The following is an 18,920-nucleotide window of genomic DNA, read 5'->3' as shown; positions in this document are numbered from 1 at the left end:
AGTGATATCATTCTATAGGTTGATATCCATATCAGCCTCAAAGGATTATCTTCCTCTTCCTATCTCATTCCTCTAACTAAGCAGCATTGGCAAGGGATCAAAACTGAAGAGTGTGAATTAAAAGAGGCTACACTGGTTTCATCTCTTTATGGGAATTCATATGTTCTTTTTAATGGAGTAAACAAATGTTAGATTTTTCTAAACTGTTCCTTTCACATTTTTAAAATTAGAAATGGAATAATCTCTAGAAGCAAAACCTCCAGAACCTGCAAACTAAAGCTGATTTCTAAGTTTCACTGACCCATCTGGTTCCCAATACTATTTGAAACAGTATTTCAGTTTCCTCATTGGGAATTTTGATTTGAACTGATTTCTGAAAGTTACTTTGCAAGTTTGAAATACTGTTTTTGTCTAGAGTAAAAAATTAGAGCTAGTGATAGAGGGTCTCTCCCCACTAGTGATGGAAGTGAACTACTGCACTCATGCCTCCTTCAATAATTAGAATTGCCTCAGCACAGTACATTTTATTCGTACAGTTTTGTGATTTTTTTTGCTAAAACACTGAGACTCACTGGTTTACTTGGCAGTTTCAGTGTGGTGATTGCTCTGTCTCTGCCTGTGTGCACTTCCAATTAGATCTGCACTCTTCTAGAGACAATTTACATACTCAAAGTGAAAACCATGTGAAATAGCATTTAAATAATATGGTAGTCGTATCCTGTGCAAAGAAAAAATTAATCAGAGACCAAGTAATTTATGATACTGCAGATGCATGTTTGTTAATTGCACATGCAGACTACACACAGTGCTCTCTGTCTTCTCTCCTAAGCACTCCTGATACTGTGAACACCTCTGGGTTTACCTTGTGATTTCTCTGCACTCCAGTTTGTAAATCCCCTGCAAGTGTGATCACATTTCGTTCCAGTGATATTTCACCACCGTGTCATGGAAAGTTTATTAACCCCCTAGGTCTCTGGAGCTATATCTTTGTTTCTTCATCTCTGTTGCATTTGAAGGATGCAGCAAAATATTTCTGGTTTTAATGATAGCTGCTGTAATAATTCTTTTTATTTCCAAATTTGCAATTAAAAAAAAACCTTAAATTGCCTTTGTTTCTCTGTCTGGGGGCAGAGATATTTAAGGACATACAGCTGCTGAGTCAATGAGATTTGCCAGGGTTTTATGCTATAGAAAATATCCTATAGGCTAATGAAGTTAAGGGGAAAACTTGAGACTAAATGAAATGCTGACAGACTGAAAAATAAGAGATTGTGTAAAGCAACAGTTTGAGCAAGAAGCGCCCAGATATTCTGCAGCCCTTTTGGGAAACCCATCCACTTTTGCCTTCCATTCCACAACAGTTTTGTCCAATTTAAGGATCCAAGAAGCTGATTTGCCTTTTTTTTTTTTTCTCTCAGTAGGAATTAATTTAAATTTATCGCTAAATCTGAGGCTAAGGAGTTTGGATTTGAGGGAGAAGGTAGCCCTCATCTCTCAGAAAACCAGCTGACAGCAATATGACCTTTTTTTATAGTTTAGCTGTGGAACCTCTATATATAAATTTCAAAGTACATCACCTGTAAATATACTTCGATTTAGAAAGTATAAAATGTCAAGATTGCTTTTTATAAAACACAGCAACACAGAAATAAGACTTGTTTGAGCACTCCCAAGTATAAATGTAAAAAACCATAAATATTGAAACATATAAAAGCAGATACAGAAATTGTGTATCAGTGACAAATACCTAATAGATTTTTGAAGTACAGGGATGGATTTAACTGTTACAATGTATGGGATTATTTCATATAAATTGTTGTATACATCTGTCTTAGCGATAAGGTCTGGCTATTCTTAAAGTAGTCTTTAACTGCATTTTCTTTGTATTGTTTATGAATCATGTCTTCATGTTTTCTTGTCTGTTTTTGTTGTTGTTTTTCCCTTGCTTTTGTTTTCAGTCTTATCCTATGGTACTTCAGTATCGACCTAGAATTGACTTCGGTTAGACCAAAGGGCCAGATCCCACTGAGATGAATCCTGCACTATTTGTTTACCCATCGACAGATTGCACAATGAATGGATGTGCCTGGATTGGGGGGACACAGCCAGAATTTCAGCATGCAAATAAGGACATTGTCTTTCTTAAAATTGTCAGTTGCATCTCTGTTGTTTCTATTAGAGCAAGCCAAGTGCCATTCTGCTACTGAAATGTGCATAAGATATTTGTGTATCTTAAGAGTGTGCTGCAAATCATAGCCAAAATCATGAAGTGTACAGTCAAGACTCAAAAACTATGGAATATTTTTGCTTGCGTGTTAGAAAATTTTTCTGGTCCTAATATTGATTACACTAGCAAAATGGCAGAGTGCTCATTCATGTGGTGTTGCAGTTTCACACACTTAACTATTTTACTGAATATTGTTGTTTAAATCATAGAGTACTGTACAAATAACTAAGGATTATACCTTGACAATATTTTGTATAGAAAATATATTTAGAAAAGTGGTGATTGAGCCACTACCTTTTCCTTGATAAGGTTCTCATGGGTCCAGGTATAGCTCACTCATGAGTGTGCAACAGTCCTTTTGCAGTGAATGAAGATTAATTACACTGAACAAGAGATGTAGAACATGATAATTCAAAATAGTAATTTTAAATCTTCTATATTGCTAATATTGCTTAAAAGCATTGCAGCCTTTCTGATTGCACTTTCTGATGGTTTCCCTAAAGTTTGGAATATGGGATACTAGCTATTTTTGGAAAACTGGCTTCTGGTCAGATTACATTTCTTCTAATAAAACCTCCATAACAATGAATCTAAAATAATATAAATGTATATGGAACAAATAAATTCCACTACAAAATTATGACCAAGGCAAAATTTTACATAATTATTACTTTTCATAGTAAACATTTCCTTTTAAGATTGAATAGAGGTCTATAATATGCTAAGACAAAAATAATATATAGCTTTAATTACATACTGTATCTCTTGTGACTATCTGGAGTTTAGAATTCATTACAGAAATTTTCATTAGTTAAAGTAATGTCATAAAGCTATTTCCATAAAATTAGAGGTAATGCAATACTGAAGATAAGCAGTCTGACCAAAATAATTGTTCAGGTCATCTTTTTTTTCGTAAGACCTGGTAGTGCTGGATAAAAAGTGATTGTTGCCTTAAGTATTGCAAGCATAATGGTTCTATTATGGGATGCTGGGGTTTTTGGTAATGTTGCAGGGAGCATAGCAATGCGTATGTTTTCTGTCTTCCGTTGTCTTTGCTTAAAAGTCAGTTGAGTTTTTCTGATCAGATTCTCTGGAGATACTTATAGTTCAGTCTCATTACGTAATTTCTATTTAGTACATGCCTGCTAGTGTTGTAGATATCTATTTACTTTCTTTATGCCTTTTGCATACAGCAAAAAGGAATCAAATCAATTTTTCACAAGCTGCTGTAGAGTGAACTGATCATTCTTAGATAGACAAAGTGAAAATTCTTTCTTGGGATCAAATATAAAAGATAGATGCAAGGCTATAATTCATTTGTAAGTTTATGTTCATGTACAATAGTATGTTCTTAGGAGGAATAAGCATGTTGTGGATTAAATCTGGCCCCTTTCGTGTTGTTAGGAGTTCTAACATTGATGACTCGAGGAATCCCATGTAGTTGGGTTGAATTCTACCACTGCACTCCAAAGCCCGTATGACACGCAGAAATCAAGATGCTGTCGGTAGCAGTCTGTTTAGGAACCCTGCCATTGCAGGTCAAGGTTGCACATATTGTGCAGATGCCAGTGGAACTGGGGAAGAAAAACGTTTAGGAAGAAGCTGCTGCCCCTTTCTGCAGGCACAGCATGCTGGCCGATACAGGCACTGGTTTGCCCAGAAACGAGCAGGGGTGCACGTGCTGGCTGCAGGGAGCAGACATCCTTCTGCCCCCCCAGTCTGTGATGCGCTACTTGACAGAAGGAAGATACTCCCGGTAGGGAGGGCCCTTCTCTGCAGAGTCTCTAGGGAAAAAATAGATTCTTTGTATATATAGAGGTCCTCCTCACGGAGCAGCTTGGAAGAGCAGAGCATGCTTTCTGATTGAAAAATCATTCTTCTCTTTAGTATATACAGTTGTTTTGTACAGTAGAAATAGGACATTATTTGTAAATATTTACATGCACATACAAATTACACCTTACAGTTTTTATATATTTCACGTGTTTTTATACCAGAATTTTCACTGTAGATTTGCTTGACATAAAATACCTGTTTCAGTTTATCACAAAACTAATGCTAGGATGCTTAAGGATAATTTCTGCCTGGTTCAGGGCACAATTTTTTTCTCAACAATTGTGTTTGCTGTTTTGACAAATTTGAACAGACTTGTTTTAAAAAGACAGGAACATGTAAGTTTTAATCCATCCACCCAACAGGACCCTTGGAACAGCACTATTTTGCATTGGCTTTGGAATTGCAACTAATAGAAGCTTTCTTTGACTGTTTGATAACTTCCTGTGTTCATAATTTAGAGAACCGTGAATTTTCACAATCAGAGTTGGACATTGCTTTCGACTCCTGGTATTTTCTTGATGCAAGTTAAAGCTAGATTACAGAAGGCAGATCTTCATTTTAAGCATGGAAAATACTGACAGATCTGAACCAACGTTCCCAGCTGCGAATGGTGGCATTAAATGCATATGAACTAACCACCTACACTTTATGCATTTCTGATTTGATGGCACGGTGCCTGAGTGCTGCTATAGTTTAATAGTTTTTGTAAAAGTGAAGTGCCAGTGAAATACATATCTTAACTGGGCAGCTTGTGTAACACAGGCATTGCCTTCTTTACAGGAAATTTCTCTCTCATATAGTACATATGTGCCATGTCTCTACAGATATGCATATTTAATTCATTTGTGCCAATTAAGAGTATCTGAGCACCATAGGAATATGATAATGCGTCTGCAGATTCCTGTGTGCCAAAGATGGGGTAAAGTGAAATGAGTACCTAAGCATTCCCTTCAGACTGCACCATATGCCATGCTAGAGCAGATGCCTGGATAGTCACACTTTCTGAGCATTTCCATGACAAAGTGTCACCACTGCATGCTTGTAAAGCATAGGAATATAAAATAAGTGTTGCTGCCACTGTGTTTCTATGACTTTCCCATATTAGCAGTATCTAACTGCAGAGGGACCTAAAAAATTCTGCACTACTACCTAACCTTGCTGTCTCTTATTTAGCACATTTGGTGCTGCTTGGGTTTTTTTCCCTAGAAGTGAAAAACTCATTAATGAAAATCATAAACAACCTTTTCTTGGGCATAGCTGGTTGCTGCATTTATCTAGTAACAAGCCGTAAGCTAGAATTTAGAAACAAGATCCTGCAATATCTCAAACAATATGGAATTAGATGATTAATCAAAAAATGTATCTTCCATGATGCATTACTACACTCCTGGTAGCTAAGGGCCTAGTCCTATGAAGGACTTTTTTTAATGAAATACCAAGTAAGATTGCTACAATGACTGAAGTGACTCATCACTATAGTAGGTATTGTTCACATGAAAGCTTTGGGGATTTGGGTCCTAGGAGTATGCAGTGCTAGAAGTATATTGTGCATAGTCAGCTAGCTTGCAGTTACACAGAAAAAAATTATAGAAGTATAATCTTTACTGAAAACGTTACACAATGTGAAGTGCCTGATTACTAATACAGAATACCTTTTAAGCCCATTATTTGCATTTGACAGGGTAATATTTGCATCTGTATTTTATCTGTGGTCTTAATATTTTCAGCAAGAATATATCATAAACATACTGTATTGAGAAGCTTTCATGAGTAAAAAGGATAAAAAGAAATGTGTTCTTTTAGATAATTTAAATTAAAACCACCCTATCTCAGTAGAAATTACATTAAAATAAGTACTTTTATGTTGAAAATGTTCCATTTTCTGCATGAGGAACCCTTTAATTCTGGATCTTGGTCTTTTTTTCTCCATAGGTTTCAGCAATTTGACTTGACTTTTCTGCTGTTATCGCAAACAGTTCTAGTGTATCTGCAGGAGAAAAGAGATTGATCCTATTCCATTTAGATATAAGCTAGGCTCTTACTGCAGACAAAGCGGTCCCGAGTTTCATCTCATCTCTCCCATGTATAGCTGTTATACATGACTTTGTGAGAGAAGTAAAAATTTTTCCTTCTCTGATGCTTTCTCAAATAACAAAACAGGCCATAGCATAGTCCTTTTAATTGAACTAATCACTGAGTTGTATTGTTTGTGGGTTTTTTTACATTTTCATATAACTGAAGACAAGGGGCATTTATTCACTCCCCCCAAAACAATCATTCTTGAGAGGACTTGCAGCAAAAGGCATAGCATCCAGCTCAGCCAGATACTATGCCTGGTAGAAATACTAGAGAAAACAGGTAAGCTGTTCAAAACCAGTCTTAAGTCTCAAAATAAATAGACTGGGAATTGATTATAGAGGGGCTGCATAAAATACTGGTTAATAACATTCACTGATCAAAATCAATTTTGTCCTGAAAAACTGCAAAGACAATTAAGATTTAACATCCTTATCCAAGAGTTTGGTCCAGTTTCTTCTCTTAATCTGGCAGATTTAAGGCATCTCTTTGCTTCCTACAAAAATGCATGTATCATGCTGCATATTCCCCTCTCATTTTACTTCATGCTTTGTTATCTTATTCTTTTTCTCAGTTAAAATATCTCAACAGGCACCCTCGCTCCTGTAATTAATTCTAAGTTCTTGCACATCTTTTGGCCATTCCTGTACCCCACCCCATTTCCTACCCGAAAGTCAAAACATTAGGACTTAAAAAGGTAAAATAGCACATGAGGTATCAGCTGACAGTTTTCATTAATCAGGCAGCTCTCATGGATTTCAGCAAAGTTTTCACAGTTCTGCATTTTCAATCCTTTGTAGCCAGTTTGAGCAAGGTCATGCTTCCACAAGGGTTTCAGCTGAAGGCACTTCTTTGAGGGGGGATTGTAGTCTACTGGAGTGTGTTCCAGGATGAATTCCAAGACACCCAAGGGATTGATTCACCTGAAGGAAATGTGAAAGCTTCCAACTGCACATTTACCTCTAATTTTGGCACATAGGGGTTGTCTGACCTTCAGACCTCAGCTGAAACATCCATTGCAGGAATGTCCTTCAAATGATGATCTTGTAATGTTAATATATTTTTCTTCATAAGAAGATCTACCTGTTGATTTTCTTTTCTACCTACTGTCTACACTGTCTGTAGGTCAGATTAAAACCTTAGATTCCAGAATAGGAAATTGATTAATTAATGAATTCCTGACAGATTCTTCCATCCAAGGTATGTGCCATAAATCTTTTGCATTCAGGTTGCTTTCCACTAAAGCTGAGTAAGGATGTTGTTTCATTCTCTAGTAAGCAATTTAGGTCTCTATAATTCTGGAGGAGCTCTATACATGAGTAGAAATGTCCAGGTTATCTTTTGTATTTGCAGAAGGAGACCAAGTTCTGTAAGCTCTGGATGGAGGAGAAATTCTGGAATGAAAGATGTCTATAAGTGATAGTTTTTTGCTGTTACATTAATTTTAACCAAAAGTAGGCATTGGTTTGACTTTTCATGTTTTTCTGAACCATTAGGTACTTTTCTTTGAAGTAACTTTTACGTGTATTTTTAGGAACTGTTTCTAACATGGTTGACAGTTGACAGGATGAGGTGAACAGAAGTAGCTACTGTGCATTTTCCTTTTTCCTCATGACAGTGAGTGTAAAGCGAAGTAAGAGTTGAGAGAAGGTTACTATACAATATACAAAGTGGCTGCACAGTAAAATGTTTTTGCTGCTACTTAGCATACTGAGGGTTTTATTACAAATGAAGTTGTAATGAAGATGTTTATTGTCAAAGTGCAAGTCACATATTTTATGATGTATTCTACTCAAAATTCAGTTTTGTATTATATTGAGTATAGTAGATATTGTTCCTGTTGTCTCCTGAATTTTGATGTGGTAAAATGAAACATGCTCCATTTTTACTGAAAAATATCACATACTAGTTGATTTAAAATTAGTCTTTGTTGTCAGATATTTAGTTTGTTCATAAAAACTTAGTTTTTTTAAAAAATAAACTATTTTTATGGATAATCTGATTGCCTAATAGTTTTAAGGGACCTATTTAATACCAAAGGTAACACCACCCAGAAATGGACTTGGAATATGACATTGACACTTTTCTGCAGTGCCTGAGGGGTCAAGAGGTACACCTGGAGTCAATCAAGCAGAACTGAACCAGTGGTAGTTGTCTGTGTCACCAAGCTAAAGGGTTAGGCACACCTTGCAGTTTCCAAAACAAATCAGAAAAGGAAAGAAACAACAGGAATATAGCATAAAGTTTGAGTTAACGGACATAGAGTAGCTCTGAGTCCTAGCTCACGTTCCTGAAGAAAAGCACAAAGGCTTGCATTTACTGATGTGTCTGCTATACCTGGCCTGTGAACTAACAAAAAACTCAGTATGCTGTCAATCCTGTAAACCTTCCAAAGCACAAAATAGTCACCAAGCTACTTTCGGGGTTTCTAGTTGTAGTTCAGTGATATTTTGGAGGGTGGAAAGGACAGATTTGGAGGATAATGAGAAGATATTAAGTATGTTTTACAGATTTTTATAGCTATTTTTTTAGCAAATGGCATTGCTGTCCTTGACATAAGACCATTGATTAACAAGAAGTAATTATTTTACTTGTTCAGTATAAAACAGAGAGAATAAAAAAATCCAAATTATCTTGATTTCCTTTTCCAGGATAGTGATTAACTAAACTGGAAAGTAATAGGTCAATTTAATTATTTTGCTGGCTGAAAGATTTCATTCTAAATACTTACTGAACATATTTTTTTTTTCTCAATTAGAAGCTTCTTAGCATCAACATGAAGCAATGCATCATTTTTTCCCTTATTGCAGACTTAACTATTGAAAGGAAAGTATTTTGCATTTTTTTAATTAATGCGAAGCCTGAATTGTTGGATGTTCCAGGCTACTGAATAGATGATATAGTTACTCTCAATGGATTTTTTGGGTGTTGGGGCCTAAGTGTCCTTATATAAGCTGTGATCCAAGTTAAAAGAAAGGAGCCTATGGTGAGCAGTAATAATGTTCTAATGCTTCCTTGCATTTGATCAATAGTTACCAGTTTTTAATAAAGCAGCCCTCACAGTACTTAGGAGCTCATAGAACACATTGTGATCTTAAGTTGCTAATTTGTTTTAAAATATAAAATGTTTTAAGCTTTTTGTCAAAAGTGATAACATCCTATTACAAATAAACCTTTTTGTGGTTGTAAAATTTAGCTTATAAATCATTCAAATTGAAGTGAAAAAAACACAGGTCATTGTTAATGACAGTCTATCCTACTATTAAGAATATATGTATTTTTGTAAAGGAAAAGCACTTGTAGATATTTAATCAGTCCAATATCTATCTATGTTAATGTTTTGGGAAAAAAAAAGAAAACAAAATGCTGCTTAGAGAGTCACTTACATATTTTTATTTTTTGTGCTCAAATGCATTTTCTGATGATTTATGGAATGTTTATTCTGTGTGAAGCTGTATAGTTAGTACAGCTGGGCTAAATGCATTTCTCACCTTAATCAGTTGTATCTGACTATGATAATATATTCTGTGTCCAATCAGAAAGCAATGGCAGAACACAGGCTGGTGGTGCTGTTTTTCATCTTCGATATTAGCTTCATCCTGCCTTATAACTTTTCTACTTCGTAATAAGTATAAAAAATGCTAACCATTTTTTGTGGTGCATGTGTTTCAAAGGACATTTCAGGGTATATCTGGTTGTTTAGTTGAATCTTACTATGCTTACTAACATTTTTATAAGATGACAGAATTTTACGTAAAGTATTTAACTAATAGTCCCCTGGATGAAAAAGTATGCAAGATTAGTCAAGTTTAATACTTATCGTCCTTCAAAGGAAACTGCTGCTGGGTATATGTGTGGAACATGATTGCATCACTAAAGTTTCTGAGAATTTGTACAAATACTATTTTTTAAATTCAGAATCATTCACTTCTTGTAATATTTTGCAGCTATTTGAAACCTTACTTTCAACTGTATTTTGATTCATCATAATGCATTAACACAGTTTCAGGGAAGAAAAAAAAAAGAGTAAATAATTTTATTAAAGAATGGCAACCATATTTGTTTGTAGTTATTAGTGTATAATCCAAAATCTCTTTGCTCATTTCAGTGGGATTCTACAGGGATCTACTCCATGGGTCTGATGCTCAGTTAAGTTCTTCAGCTTGACCTCAGTGGAGTGACTTTCCATAATTATCCTTGTAGCTGAGACTTGAAATGAGCCAGACTTCCCACTTCCTCACTTAATTTCCTTTCATGGGTGACTAATATTGTTTAAATTTACTCTTATCATATTAACCTTCTCATAAGTAAGTTCTGCAATAATGAGTGTGTACACTAGCAGTAGAATTCATTGGTAGGAACTCAACTGAGTAAATACTTGTGTCCTTGACTAATTTGGGGAGAATTTGACTCAGATTATGAACACTTGAAATGGCATTCTCTCATTTACGTTCATGCTTCACAAAGATCTGCAGTTGATCAGGATTTGATGTGTTTTATTACATGAACATTGTCCATTTTTATAATTTTTGTTAAGAGCTAATTTCTGTAGGAATTCATTAGGGTCAACATCTCAGGGTCCACAAAGTAGCAGTTTAAAATCCATTTGATCTGAGTGCAATATCAGTACTGCAGGCTTGTATCTTTTGAAGAACCAAATATGTTGTGTTTTTAAGTACCTTAAAAAGCACTGTAAATTTCACCCAGTTCTACCAAAGGAATGTGGGGAGTTTTTTAATCTAGAATCTGAGTATGGCCCTAAAAAAAATGAGACACTTTTAACTGAATCAGCACTAGTGATCAATTTTACATTTAGGGAGGGGAAGTGCTGGTACTTGGGGGTTTTTTGGCAAAACCCCATGGTCGTGCCTGTTGATGTAGAGTGAAGCCTGTTCAAATCTGCATCAACATTTGTAAGTAAGATTTATTTTGAAACAACAGCTGATGCAAACCCTGTAAATGGGCCTCTAGAATCTTGTGGATAAATGTATCAGGTATGTGATGATATTTCTAACAGTGAACTACCTGTATGGCTCAGTACTGGTGATGTTAAATTACGTGTTTCATGCTAATGTCAAGAAGGTTTACAGCACCTTTATAGTGGTTGATAACAAATGACAATTTGGCTTGACCTGTATGCTGCAAGATGCCTCTAGCCCAGTTGGATTAATTTTATGAAAAATCTAGATGAGCAAGAAGTATAACTAATCTGCTTACTAGCACTGAATTGCTCCTTTCTCAAAGCAATAAATATATTCATGTTGTAACATCTGTTGTGCAGCCTACAATACAAGTTGTTTTGTTGCATTGTTTCTATATAATTTATTTTGTGCAATAAAAAAATCTCTGGTTTTATCTGACTTCTCTCTAGTTTGTAATAATATTTGAATTCAAACATTTGTTAGCTTTATATCTTAATTGTGCAAGCATATTGTCAACTCACAGAAATGCAAGTAGAAAACACTATGCAGTAATATTATGCATTGTAGAAAAAACAGAAGGTACTCACAAGGCCTGATTTTGTTCTAGTTAATGTCATGGAATGCTACCATTATTTTTCAAGGGTGCAGAGTTCTGCTTAACGTTAAAGTTGTTGGACTTGGCACCCCATTTGTGAAATATAACCGGGTGGGTTACAGTGTGACTGTGTGCTTGAGGCTTTTTAAAAAAAAAAAAATCCCGTAGAGCTTCTGCAAGTTTATGTTTTAACCTAATTTCACTGCTTTTTGTTCTCTCCCTTTTTGATGTTTTTCTGAGTTAATATGGTTTCAGTAGTATTTATTATTCTATGCACTTAACCTTTATTATATTGTTGCGTTGTTTTAACTCTAAGGTAGTGTAAAATAAATGTGCATGCAAATTGGAAGCTAGGGGATACCATTACAACTGAGCCCTTGGTGTGAAGTAATGTTATTCATACTATATACTGAGTTACTGCAAAGAAAAACAGCGGAGAGAGCCCTGTTATTCAAGAGAACTTGCACCTTTTGTCTGAGATGCTCCTACAAAACTGCAGTACCACCACACGAGCTCTGAGATGTGGCTCAGATTTGGAAATAACAGAAAGGATTGCTGATTGAACTAAAATGATCTGAGACAAAGAACATTTTGTATCCTCTTGTAAAATCCTTCTACATGTTAGCAGAAAAAAACCCGATCGCTTGTGAGCACAAAATGTGAAGGTATGTGTAGCACATTGCAATTAATGCATACGATTAAATAGGATTTGTTAGTTACATTGCAATTGGCTGTTAACAGGCTAAGAGCAGCTGTGGCACTACTGGCTGCTCTGTAACCTGTGCAGATGAAGCACTGCAGCATCAATGGCTTTCTCTGAACCTTTTTCACATGGGATATTTGACCTCCAGATTTGTCAAAGGTCATAAACTAATACTTTCACTTCTTCTAAAAGTGTTCTCGAGACTTAAGGTCACTCAGTGAAAAAACCCTCCAACTTTACATAATGTCATTACATTCTTTATTTAATAGAAATTGAATTGTATGTAAGTGCAAAATTCTGCTCCTAAATAGGGAGCAAATTTCCTCAAGCAAGATTTCCATTTAAAATGCGGTGATTAAATTATTCTAAATAATTACTTTGTTTCAGGTAGCTAAAAAGAGAATCATTGGGGGGGGGGGGAACCCTATGCATAAGAATAGTAACGAATGCCTGATAAGTCGTAAAGCTGGATTATGTTTTATTGAAGGAGGAAGGTAGGTGGTATACAAACAGCTGTTTACATCAGGGGTGTAGCACATGAATTTCCCTGATAGAACTGTGATTCACATTGCTTTCTACCCTAATTATTCTTTCCTCTTTTATTCTAGAGGAGAAAATGCAATGCAACGTCATTATAGGCAAGAGTAATGTTTTTCAGAAGAAAAATGCTTTAGTAATTTAGGTTTCATTAAAGCAACAGAAATTTGCTGGCAGTATGTAATATGAGCACCTCATTCCAGTGGCACACTTCCAGCATCTTCATTTGGAAAGAAGACTGCTGCATTCATAATTCATAAAAGCATTGGCATCTATCCCATTAAACTCACACAGGAAAAGAAAACATTCTTATATGCAAAACCACCCTCTCTGTTCTAAAGTATTTATAGGTAATGTTCTGTCCTTTCCTGTAGTACACAAATAATGACAGTAAATGCACTTCTAGATATGGAAAATAATTACAAAAAGGAACTTAAGAAAAGCTGTACTTAGTACCAATTTTGGAGACACTTTAAATTCCTTGGATTTAATGTCATCCTTTTGCATATGTATGCGTCCCATGCCCCTGAAGACTTCCAGTCCTGCTGCATACAAGCAGCCTCTACAGATTTTAGTGTCCTAGTACACCTCCAGAACCAGCAGAACTTGTTACTAGCCAGTATTCCTCCTTTAATTTCTCTGTCCGTGTCCTTCTCAAAGTAGTGCGATTTTGTCTTGACTAGTTTCTAAAATGTGTTTATTCCCATGCTCCTCCCTATAACCTGCTGGAAGTGATGCAGACACAGAGAGTGCTCTGTGTGCTCCTCATGTCCTTATGCTACACCCAACATCAGGAGTTCTAAACATCTTAAGTAGTGAGCTCAGGGAAGTCCACTGCTGCTCCTGTGCTTTGCTAGAGTATGATGTTGGATTTGTAAAGCACCTTAGTACTCACAAAGAACTCGTGGATTGTATTTGAAACGAAAAACAGGGAAAGAGAAAGGGATATACTCCCAATAGGCACCCCTTGGAAGCAAGCAGCATCCAGAATAGCACCTGTACTTCTGTGAGTACTGCCCTCATCTCCAGTGTGGATTGCTTTATAATGTTAAACAGCAATTACACCGACTTCTTCCAGACCCTCTCTCCAAGCGTTCAGCTCAGATTGTTATTCTCTGGTAATCAAAATCCCTGGAACAAGAGAAAAAAAAAGGCATGGATCTGTACTGCTGAATAGTTCTGTAACCTGCAGCACTCTGCCTACCCCTCTTTCCGTGTTCTGCTGATTGCCAGAATCTTTCTTCTTAGACTGAAAAGGTGCTTCCGGAGTACCTTATAAATAACTAAAAAAACTTACCACAGTGCTCGAGGTAAGCAATATGCAACTTGGTTGTTAAGCTTTATTTGGAAAAATTGCTATTAAAGGGCTCTCTGGCTAATATTTTGCATGGATGGATGTACATGTTCAGAGCATTACCCATGTAATTTGACTTCTTAAAAAGTATTCAGAGACATATAAAATCAAAAATTTTTGCTAATCAAAATTCTTGTTAATACAATAATAAATATATAAATAATGCAATAGCTTATTTAGAGAAGTGATACTATGAAGGAAAAAATCTGCACTGTTGTTTTCAGCCCAGGGCTGCTATAGTTTAGTTTTCTATACTTGCTATAAAAACAAGTTGTTATGTCACATAATAATAACAGCATGAAACCAAACACGTGTTATGTAGATGCCTGATCCTATAAAGGCATGTGCTGAAAGAATACTCACATGTATAACATGCAAGACGTGTACATAGGTTTTTAGTGATCCTGTTGTAGAAATACAAATTGGCCTGCCTGTAGCATGTTCTCCATTTGTTGTACAGGTTGTATTTAAAACAAGAAAATCACTTGGAGAATAGATGTTTACCATTTCAAAGGAATCCAAAGTGCTTTGTAGGTTATGTAATTAAAACATACACATGCAGGAGTGACTTTGCCATGGCAATGGGGCCATAGGTAAAAGCAGAATAGAGCAACTCAGCCCAAAAAAGTAATTCAAGTGCAAGAGAAGTGTTCAAGGTAACAGTAATGTGAAATCAGAATTCACACCTAAATCTATTCAGGTCTGTTCCCTGACTTCGGAGAAAAGTGCTGGTAAACCCTTTCAGTGACTGCACAGTGAGCTGCCTGCCATCTGCATTCAGCCTCAAAACACTGATTTCTGCCTGCAGCTCCTGGCCAAGACTATTCTATGGCAAACAAATTCTTAGGGGTAAAAAAAATCAGAGTAAAATGCTTTATCCCTATGAGCCTTAATATATTCTCAATTCCCAGCATGGGGAAACTGCAATAATCACTGCTTAAAGAAGCTGACAAGAAGCTAAATTATTCTGAATTCCTTGTTCCTTCTTCTAGATTTTGAGAAGGGGGTGGATGTGATAGGAGACCCTGCTTGTCTTTCTAAGGAAGAGGGCTGTACAGCAATTTTCTTTCTAATGTCATCTACTGCTAGTTACAAGAGGAGACTGGCTAAAACCAAATTTGAATAGCCCATAAGAAATTCAGTCTTCAGCTCTTGTAGTTCTTATCTCTCTCAATTGCACAACAGCAGGTGAGGACAAGAATTTCCAGAGATGTAACATCACAGAGAGCACCATGTGGAGGAAATTGCTCAGCACACCAACACAAGCGTGTGCCGGGCAGCCACGGAGCAGTAGTGAGCCAACCAGCTGAGCACAAGCTCCACAGCTGCATTGGTGAGCACCCTTTGCACTATTTGCAGCTCTGTGCAAGGAAACTGGCAGCAGAGAGGCAGTGGCTGTGGGCTTTGAACCCTTGTGCAGCTCAGGTCACTGCCAGCCAGACTGCCTGTACACCACACTTCACAGTAGGCAAGGTGTCTGCCCACGGGTTGTATAGAAAACACTGTATGTGACCTTTCACCAGTAAACATTTTCAATACCAACCATATTCTTAACTGCTGCCAGGTTAAAGTACCTAGCCAGCAGATCAACTGTATTTCCTAAATGTCCTCACATTCCACTACTAGGAAACGTAGACTTAGTTCCAGCTGTTGTTTGCAGCCTGACATTAAGAGTTAGCAAAGAGCTTGACCTTGGGAAACAATAGAAAAGCATCCTAGAGCCTTTCTATAGAGCTGCAGGCAGAAGTTCTGGCAGAAAACAGGAGACTTGTTGGTATGGCCATCAGCTTGAGGCTGTGGCTGTGGATTCACAGGTTTCTTGTTGCTAAACTCTTTGGGAGCATAGGTCATGGGGAAGGAAAACCACCTCTTGTCCAGCAGCTTTATCATCTGCTCTGCTTTTATTTGCCCACAAGCAACCACTGGAATAAGAATAGTGGTAAGGAAGGTACTGTGGTAAGGAATGCGCAGTTGTGAATACAAATCAAAGATTTCTGTGGCAAAGTAAGCATTAGACAGTGCTTCACACTATTAATAGCTTCTAAGAAAAGATAGTATGTCCCAAGAGCAAAAGCATCATGGGTTGTCGCCTGCTGCTCAGAGAACTCATCCAAATGTAGTCCTCACAGAGGATTATTTCCATTGACTCTAAGTCAAATGTGTTTTCTTCCACTTCAGCACAGGATCAATTATAAACATCTCTAAAAGCCTACAGGTACAAGCATCTCTACTGCAGCAGACCACAAGGCACATACACATTTTTAATTGAGGAGCCAAAGCTGAACTGAATCCCTGTCTCTTCATGCATCAGTAATATTTAGAATGATGATCAATGAATGCTGCATTAAGAATGCTTGAAATGTCACTGATCCCTTCCAAGCAACACTTTAAGAGGCTCCACTTGTGCTTCTGCAAAACTCACAAAGGGAGGTGGTACGTTTTTCTCTGATTTCCATAAAAACCTGAGCTTGACAGCAACACCCAGATGCTGAAGCAATTCTGAGTAAGAATAGGGAGCAGCACCCAAGCACACAGCTGATTGCTCTCAGCAGAGCAATGTGGATGTATGCAAGACCTGGGTTCCAGGGTGGGACACAAAGCCAGCACAGGTGTCCACCCCAAGGAATAGGAGGAAATGTTCCTCAGTTGTTCTTCAGAATCAGATGCATCAAGGCTTATTTAGCTTTCACCACACCCAGATCTTTTGTCAAGTGTGGAATCCATGTGGATTTTGTGCTTTGCATTCAAAGAGAAATTACTTTCTGACAATTTTCCAAAAGCCCCTGGCATTTTATTTTTCTAAATTTAATGATAAAGTTCAATACCCAAAGACCAAAGGTGAGGATATCCCCTTACACTGGGAGAACTTCAGTGGCATGGAGAGATGACAAACATGATAAATATGACTACAGCAAAAGAAAGAGGGTTCTGTGAATAGAAAATGTCTTATTAGATAAAAAAAGACTACAAAAGACTTTTAAAAAATAACTTAAGTATACCAAAGTAAAAGCCAAGGAAATAAGGAAAAAAAGAGCTTGCTAATGATTTTATAGATGTTCTCCATGTTCGTTAATATATAGGCTTTTTCCTGTAAAAGACAATAGTTGAGCCCTAAGCAGTTAACATATAATTTACTGCTGTTAATGATCAGTGCAGAGCAGCCTTTCCCTGGGCTCAGATGTGTCCAAGTCAGGATTTTGAACTGTAAATGTAACTACCTTTACAGTGGTTAGGTAGAAACTGAGCTTAAATGCATGAGACAGCTGCTGCAGATCAGATGTGATTGCTGGGAAGGAGGTGTAGAGAGTTATCTTAAGGTCTGGAAACTCCGTCTGTGTGCAGTCTGTCATCAGCCCTGATCTTTAGGAGCTTGGTGTTAGTAAAACAGTGACTCCATGCCCAGGCAGGATGACACACCAAACACCACTCTGCAGCTGTAGGCTCCTGTGTGATAAACATTTCTAGCAATATCCTTAATCTTTGTTCTTTTCAATATGAGACACAGCTGGAGCTGGACTCTTCTGATAGCATTTGTACCAGGTAGTTATGTAGAAAAACCAAGGTAAGTTGACCTGGTGCTCTGCTGCCCAGCAATAAGCAGAAGAGTTACTTATATTCCGGAGCTGTAGGTATGAATGTGCTGGACCTCCACATTTTAAGTTCATTATATATGATACATGTCACAGATATCTGTTTAAATCACAGAAAGATTTTGCCCACCAACTTTATCAATTCTGTTGAAGCAGCCCACAGGCTTGTGAAGGCATAAGCTTTGCCATGATTTTAGCAGCAGCAGTGACTGTTCTGCTTGCTCTCCACCCCAGAAGTCCCATCTAAGAAGCCAGCTGCATTGTGTTAACCTGCTTCCATCCTTTCAGGTTGGATCTCCTATCAAATCAGGTACTGACTTATCAGATCTTCTTAGAGAAGATTTTCCTCTGTTCATCATTAACCTGCCTTTGTCCTTTTAGCAGCAACAGCTCTGCTTGAAATTACAAGGGTTAATTTCTTTGCAACCAGCTCTCCCAGTGCCTGTTGTGTCAGCAGGATGGAAATTGCAGGTAAACCAGTAGCCACAGGTATGTGCGGTTGCTAAGGTCTGAATGCAAAGCTCTCTTAGTACTCAAACACTTCCTTATTAGCACAACATTCAGAGCATGGGACATCCTGCCCCAGTAGCCCATACTCTGGAAAATTCCCATCCCACCTGCATGAGGTGGCACGAACTCACAGGCAGGTTCCCAGGACATCTGCAGCATCCCCCACCCAGCCCTACCCTGGATCATGGGGCAAGCTGATTTGCCTCCCCCTATGCCTTCCAGCTCAGAAGATTCCCAGGAGATAAACTCTGGGAGATGGGCTAATTTTGTCTCTTAACTGGTGACACCTGTAACATAAATAGTGCCATGCTGTGCCCGTGGTAGTGAGACTCTTGATGCTGCAGAGACAGGAGGGTTGTTCTAGGTATGTGAGTAGATCTGTTCTGTAAGTGCATTGACTGGCAGTACTCTGTTAAGAATGCATTATATTAATCTAATATCCTGCTAAATACTAGGTAGATAAATTAGTTTCTTCTTTCATTCTCTCTCCAATAACTATTCAAAGTGTTTCTCTCTTGGTTTTAGTTCATATCATAGACTGACACTTGATGGTCTCAGTTCCTTCATACC

The 18,920-nt window shown here is 37.3% G+C and overlaps 1 protein-coding gene across 4 annotated transcripts in view; it reads left to right on the top strand.

Annotated features, from left to right (window-relative positions):
* The window catches only part of PCGF5 (polycomb group ring finger 5), a 65,885-nt gene extending 54,386 nt beyond the window's left edge, over positions 1-11,499 (top strand). For all 4 annotated transcript variants that reach the window (XM_032115602.1, XM_032115605.1, XM_032115603.1 and 1 more), the window contains one exon: positions 1,959-11,499. In XM_032115602.1, coding sequence (XP_031971493.1) covers positions 1,959-2,006 — 48 coding nt within the window. In that variant the 3' untranslated portion in view covers positions 2,007-11,499. The remainder of the gene's footprint in view (positions 1-1,958) is intronic.
* Positions 11,500-18,920: the final 7,421 nt, after the last annotated feature.

Source organism: Corvus moneduloides, chromosome 8, assembly GCF_009650955.1.
Source record: "Corvus moneduloides isolate bCorMon1 chromosome 8, bCorMon1.pri, whole genome shotgun sequence".
In the NCBI taxonomy this organism is placed as follows: domain Eukaryota; kingdom Metazoa; phylum Chordata; class Aves; order Passeriformes; family Corvidae; genus Corvus; species Corvus moneduloides.
The sequence above is the reverse complement of the archived record's forward strand: the minus strand, read 5'-3'. Positions and strand labels throughout refer to the sequence as shown.